Source organism: Odontesthes bonariensis, chromosome 18, assembly GCF_027942865.1.
Source record: "Odontesthes bonariensis isolate fOdoBon6 chromosome 18, fOdoBon6.hap1, whole genome shotgun sequence".
Lineage (NCBI taxonomy): Eukaryota > Metazoa > Chordata > Actinopteri > Atheriniformes > Atherinopsidae > Odontesthes > Odontesthes bonariensis.
The window spans coordinates 28605656-28612897 of NC_134523.1; the positions used below are offsets into that span (position 1 = coordinate 28605656).

General features: G+C 43.0%; 1 protein-coding gene across 1 annotated transcript; it reads left to right on the plus strand.

The window, feature by feature from the left end:
- Nucleotides 1–2145: 2145 nt before the first annotated feature.
- On the plus strand, nt 2146–6657 carry LOC142367725 (free fatty acid receptor 3-like). The gene is made up of 2 exons (XM_075449749.1): nt 2146–2269; nt 5330–6657. The coding sequence occupies exon 2, from the start codon at nt 5356–5358 to the stop codon at nt 6331–6333; it is 978 nt and encodes a 325-aa protein (XP_075305864.1). The 5' UTR covers nt 2146–2269; nt 5330–5355; the 3' UTR covers nt 6334–6657.
- Nucleotides 6658–7242: the final 585 nt, after the last annotated feature.

Here is a 7242-nt window from a genome sequence, read left to right on the forward strand (position 1 = left end):
GAGGGAGCTACAGATTTCGTTATTTTTCCTGAACAGCCTATTTAATATTCTACTTCCAGAATCCCATGACAGTTCAAGCTAATATGACTAAAAAAAAGTTGCCGACCGCAGCTTTAAAAGATAGCATTGATAATATTGAATTGCGACACCTACTGGTTGTTAATGTAAATAGTTAATAATGTAAATAAAAAAGTGTTACAGCTCTTAAACAGCTTTGTTATTGCTCTAACAGCCCCCGTCCCATTCCAAGTCACACAATGATGTGACAATTGAACACGTAGTTTTGAGAATTGCAACTCTAAACTGAGAATTGTCCAAAAGCTACTGGAAAAAACTGTAATGTATCCAAGGACCACTTTACTATCCGTGTGGAACTTAGTGGAATCTAGCTTGCAGTCTAGTTCATCTTGAATCAGTTCAGCCATTTCCACAGCCAAAACTGCTGCACATAGCTCAAGTCTCGGTATGGTTGGCTCAGATTGGGGAGCTAGTTTAGACTTCCCCATGACAAATCCAATGTCAACTATGTCTTCTTGGATAGTCTTCAGATAGGCTACAGCACCAATGGCCTTAGTAGAAGCATCACAGAACACACAGAGTTCTACTCGCTCGGCCTTAGTCAGAGAGATGCCTGTGTACATCCTTGGTACATGGAGATGCTTCAACTCTTGAAGTGAGTTTTGCCAAACCTCCCACTTGCCTAATTTATCTTCAGGCAATGGGGTATCCCACTCTGATGCCTCAGAATTCAGCTCTCTGAAAAGGGCTCTTCCCTGGATTGTGACCCTGGAAGGGGTCAAAAACACTGTTCACCATGGAAAGAACTCCCCGTAGGGTAAACGGCTTAATGTCAGTCGACACAGAGAAGGTGAATGTGTCACTCACTATCTCCCACAGGAGGCCTAAGCTCCGTTGAGGTGGCGACTCCTCTCCACTGAGGTCTACATCTTTCCTGGCTGCCACACAGTCCTCACTTGGGACGGCCGCCAAGACAGCCTGACTGTTTGAAGCAAACTTGTGGAGCCTGAGGTTGGACTCAGCAAGTGAAGCCTGAGTCCTACGCAGCAAGTCAATGGCTTCAGCATCAGTTGGGACAGAACAAAGACCGTCATCCACATAAAAGTGGCGCTCGACAAAGGTGATTTCAACTTGTTCTTTAGCTACGAAGGGAGAGAAAATAGGGCCAAGCGATTGTGAGGTCTGACTTTTTCCTGGAGAACGATTTTGTGACGCAAATGTATTACTCTGTTGAACGCATATTGTTTTGAGAAGGGAAAGGAAAGGAAACAAAACAAAAGGAAATGAAAGGAAACGAAAGGAAAGGAAAGGAGAGGGAAAGAAAGGAAAGGAAAGAGAAGGAAAGGAAACAAAAGGAAAGGAAAGGAAAGGGAAAGAAAGGAAATGAATGAGAAGGAAAGGAAACAAAAGTAAAGGAAAGGAAAGGGAAAGAAAGGAAAGGAAACAAAACAATAGGAAATGAAAGGAAACGAAAGGAAAGGAAAGGAAAGGGAAAGAAAGGAAAGGAAAGAGAAGGAAAGGAAACTAAACAATAGGAAATAAAAGGAAACGAAAGGAGAGGGAAAGAAAGGAAAGGAAAGAGAAGGAAAGGAAAGGAAGAGAGAAGGAAAGGTAAAGAAAGGAAAGGAAACAAAAGAAAAGGAAAGGAAAACAAAAGAGAAGGAAACAAAAGGAAAGGAAAAGAAAAGACAAGGAAAGAAAGGAAAGGAAAGGTCTGACTTTTTCCTGGAGAACCATTTTGTGATGCAAATGTATTACTCTGTTGAACGCATATTGTTTTGAGAAGCAAAACGCTTTATTTTTTAAACCCCAGCCAACTAGCCGGACTACCTTCATCAACACCAAAACGAGGCTGGAACTCTGCTCACAGGACGCAGCAGGGGGTAAGAAAATGTTCAGAAATGATGTTGCTAATATGGGATGTCATACAGCTTCATGTCAAAAGAGACGAACTATCCCTTTAATTAGGCTGATGGTGGTTTCCCGAGCACCGAGCCTTTTCGGGTTGTTGGACCGAGCTCTTCCCGTTTCCTCTCCGGGCAGATGAACTGCGTCACGCCGGCTCTCTGAGGAGTTGCTGGGAGACGATGTTTGGAGAAGGCAGACAGAGCACAGATCATGTTCACAAGTTTATTAAATTTCCGCAGCAGAGCCGTATTAAGAGTCGTCCTGTTTGTCTCATCAAACAGTCCGACTGCAGGAGAAGGGAGCGGCAGCAGCGATGAAGAGGAGGGATCCTCGGGCTTAACAGGTGAAAACCTCTCTGATAATTCGCATCTTCAGTTACACTGGAAAAAATCTAAATCTTACCAAGTATATTTGTCCCATTTCTAGTCAAAATATCCCATTACTCTTAATATAAGACACAACTGCCTAACAAGTACCATTTCAGCCAGATATAGGGACTTGTTTGAAGACAATACATCTGGAATATCTTGTTAAGTGAAAAGGTCTTGAAAACATCTTGTTTTGAGTCGGATTTCACATGAAACAAGCTTTTTTTTTACATTTGAAGAGGTTTTTAAGCTAATTTCAAGATCACTTTTATCTCAAAAGTCCTAAATATCACATCTTATTTCAAGAAATCTTGACAAGTCGATTTTCACTAGTTCCATTGGCAGATTTTTTTTGTTTATTTCAAGCAAAAACGGCCATTTAAACCCCTCAAACTGGGGTTTCTTGTTCTTATAGATTGTTCAATTTAATCTTAAACTGTAAGCGGAGGTTTTAAAAAGATCATTCGACCACAGTTTGATTAAACGGGGAATATTTCTTTAGATCTACTAAGTTAAGTCTGATTTATTCAACATTTCAGGAACAACTTCTCAGTTTTTTTATTGTGTAAAAAAAGAAGACAAACTGCTCCTGACCTGAAGGTTTTTAATTAGGGCTGGGCAATGATTAAAATCTTTAATCTAATTAATCACATGATTTCCCTGATTAATCGCATTTGTACCCAGAATCCAAAAATGAATCCAAAAGTAGCGTATAGCTTTTAGCATTTAGTTTTATTTTAAATGTGCTGCCATATGAATGAAAGTGCCATAACATTTGTTATGCAAACACACTTTTAACATCAGCATCTTTCTGTAGTTTTTATGTAGAAACCTCGCTCCACTGTCTGTTTCCTTGAATGACTTGCTGCTATCAGTTGTGTGTTTTGCCTTTAAGTGATATTTTAGACTGGAACTACTACGGTGAGAAGACAATTCAACTTGGCAGTGTTTACAGATAACTTTGGTTCTGTCGACTCCGCTGTCTGGAAGAACTTTAAAATGAAAATGGCCGAGTAAAAGTTCCGTACCCTTCTCCATGTTTGGTGGATCCGCCGATTACTTTCTTTTCCGGTTCCACATCAGACAGCAACAGACTTTTACAAAATAAAAGCCTGTGAGCAACAGACTTTTACAAAAGTATCCTGCCCGAGCCGAAATCAGCCGGCCTGAAGCCGATTTCTCTTAAGCTCTAAACTCTGTAAACTTTAGCAACATTTGAAACATTTTCAGGCGAGAAAGTAGTCGTTTAGATCCCCAACGTGTTGAAAACCTGACAAAATACTGGCTATTTAAAATTTTGTTCCCACGAATTCAGCTCTACTAAAGCTAGCCGCAGTGAGCAACGCACTTCCGGTTATTTTCACAAAATAAAATACCCGTTGCCTTTTATCATAGGGAAAGCCATTACAATACAATTGGTGCTTTTGTTTTGAAAACAGGAAGTGAACCTACCCTCGTTTTAGCTAGCTTGAAACTGCCGTTTTGACAGGAAATGACGATCGGCGACATCACGTTACGTTGCATCTTGGGTAGTTTGAGTATAAGTAGTGACCTCATGATGCATACCCGACATTTCGAAGAATCTAGTATGCATCCGGAAACTTCTCGCTTACTAAAACTCGCATACTAACTCAAAAAGTTAGTAGGAGTAGTAGGAGAAGTATGCGGTTTCGAACACAGCCTATTAAAAAAAAGAAAAAAAAAAGGCGAGTACATTCTGCCCTTTGGAGGGTCAGGATGGAGGTTAAACTCTGCATTGTGTCCCATTCAGAGGGTATCGGTCTGATCTCCGTCAGACAGATGCTCTCCAACAGATTTCCACCCACAATGGAAAAAATGCCCCTCCAAAAATTTGAGCTGACCTGAGTTAACGCAGATTAAATTAAATTTTTACTAAAGATTAACCCTTTGTAAGCACTGTTACACTGGAAAAAAATGCCCTTCCAAAAATAAGTAAAAAACAACAAATACAAGACGTTTTTGCTTGAAATAAACAAAAAAAATCTGCCAATGGAACTAGTGAAAATCGGCTTGTCAAGATTTCTTGAAATAAAATGTGATATTTGGGACTTTTGAGTTAAAAATTATCTTGAAATTAGCTTAAAAACCTCTTCAAATGTAAAAAAAAAAGCTTGTTTCATGTGAAATATGACTCAAAACAAGATGTTTTCAAGACTTTTTCATTTAACAAGATATTCCAGATGTATTGTATTAAAACAAGTCCCTATATCTGGCTGAAATGGTACCTGTTAAGCAATTGTGTCTTATATTAAGTGTAATTAGATATTTTGACTAGAAATGAGACAAATATACTTGGTAAGATTTAGATTTTTTTCCAGTGAACAGTTGGGTCTGAGTTTCCAGGATGAGGGATTTCTCACCTAAAGATCTCCTGTTGGCTGGAATCTAAGTTTTCACCACAAAATCAAAGAGTGAAGTCAGAAAAAATGAGTGAAAGTCATAACAGAAGACTGAGCGTCGGCTGAAGGAGTTTTAAATATTTTTAAGTCGTCATGACCTTGAGAAAGCCATCCATGGCCTAATAAGTTCAAGGTTAGACCCCCTACCCGAACCAGGGTTTGCATCCCCACCCCGCTGTGACTGGTGTGCAGTTGGTGAGAGGCTGAGGTAGCTTGTGGCTGTAAAAGATGGTTGTTGTGGTGTGAGGAGCAGTGATGGCTGGCATTAGGGGGGTGACTCTGGGACGCCAGTGGTCATTCTCTTAAAAATGATCTTGAAATTAGCTTAAAAACTCCTTCAAATGAAAAAAAAAAGCTTGTTTCATGTGAAATATGACTTAAAACAAGATGTTTTCAATACTTTTTCACTTAACAAGATATTCCCTATATCTGGCTGAAATGGTACTTGTTAGGTAGTTGTGTCTTATGTCAAGTGTAATGAGATACTCAATGAGACAAATATACTTGGTAAGATTTAGATTTTTTTCCACCCAGCAGCTGCCGTTCAGCCATCAGATTCAAACCTTCTTCCCCATCCAATCTGATTCTTTGCGTTCTGTCTTTTCTCTCTTTCAGTGTCTGTGAAACTCCGAGCTGCAGCCATGCTGTGCAGCCACCTGCTGCTTTCCGTCTACATCCTCACCTTCCTGATGGGGGTCCCCGCTAACGTCCTGGCGTTCTCCGCCCTCTGCCGTAAGGTGTGCCGCAAGGCGGCGCCCATCGACGTCCTCCTCCTCAACCTCACCGTCTCGGACCTCATTTTTCTGGCCCTCCTGCCTTTTAAAATGAAGGAGGCCCACGACGGCATGTCCTGGCTGCTGCCCTACCCGCTGTGCCCCCTGACGGTGTTCCTGTTCTACGTCACCATCTACAACAGCACCCTGCTGCTCACCGCTGTGAGCGTGGAGCGTTACCTGGGAGTGGCCTTCCCCCTAAGGTACTCTCTGTGCCGCCGGCCTCGCTACGCCGCCTGGGCCTGCGTCGTGTTCTGGGTGGTGACTTGCACCAACCTCAGCTTCGTCTACATCCTGCCCTACTTCCAGTGGCACGAAGGTGCCTACACCCACAACGGCAGCGACCCCGTCCCGCCTCCGCTCACCTGCTACCTGAATTTCACCGAGGACGAGCTGAAGATCCTCCTTCGGGTGCGCCTGGAGCTCTTCCTCGTGCTCTTCTGCATCCCCTTCGTCATCAGCTGCTTCTGCTACATCAACTTCATCCTCATCCTGTCCCGCCTTCCGAACATCAGCCGGCGGCGGAGGCTGCGCTGCATCGGTTTGGTGCTCGGCACGCTGGTGGTGTTCACCGTCTGCTTCGGGCCTTACAACGCCTCCCACCTGGTGGGGTTCGTCCATCACGAGAGCCAGTACTGGAGGAACTTGGCGCTGCTCTCCAGCACCCTCAACGCCTGCCTGGATCCCTTCATCTTCTACTTCTCCTCGGCGGCGGTCAGGAGCACGTTGAAGGCGGCCAAGCTGCACATCCTGAGGTGTGGAGGGGCCGCTCGCCATCCTCAACACAAACTCGCAAAGGCCGAAAAATACAAACGGGAAGCTCCTCCTTTTGCTTTGGAGCGCTGACAGGTGGCAAACATTGGCTGTGTTCGAAACCGCATACTTCTCCTACTACTCATACTAACTTTTTGAGTTAGTAAGCGAGTTTGAGTAAGCGAGAAGTTCCAGGATGCATACTAGATTCTCCTAAATTTTGGGTATGCATCATGAGGTTAATACTCGGCTCGGGCAGGAGCGAAATGCATTGTGGGGAAACGCTCTGCGTACTGTCTGATCGATGAGTATGCAGTATGGAAGTATGTAGTATGCAGTATGCAAGTATATAGTATGCAGTATGTAATATGTAATATGCAGTATGTCGTATGCAGTGTGTAGTGTGTAGTATGCAGTATGTAGTATGCAGTATGTAGTATGCAGTATGTAGTATGTATATGCAGTATGTAGTATGCAGTATGTAGTATGTATATGCAGTATGTAGTATGCAGTATGTAGTATACAGTATGTAGTATGTAGGATGCAGTATGCAGTATGTAGTATGCAGTATGTAGTATGCAGTATGTAGTATACAGTATGTAGGATGCAGTATGTAGTATGCAGTATGTAGTATGTAGGATGCAGTATGCAGTATGTAGTATGCAGTATGTAGTATACAGTATGCAGTATGTAGTATGCAGTATCAAGGATTAAAGCAAAAAAAAGTTGTCTGACTGAAATTTTTAGCGATTAAACATCAGATTGAGTGTCGTGTCCCCCCCCCCCCCCCCCCCCCCACCGGTACCCCTTCGGAAACCAATGTAGCCATACCTCTGCCCTCAATACAGAACGTTCATTGGTTCTATGCAAGGAATGGAGGGATAATGGAGATACTTGGGCCTAATCCCATTTCACCCCTTGGCCCTACCCCTTACCCCTTGCCCTCCGTTTTGCGCGTTCACGTGTAGGAGTAGGGGTGTCCCAAATCACCTTAAAGCTGCA

Excerpts from the sequence above, each read along its gene's own strand:
- LOC142367725 (XM_075449749.1), top strand. The coding sequence starts at position 5,356 with ATGCTGTGCAGCCACCTGCTGCTTTCCGTCTACATCCTCACCTTCCTG.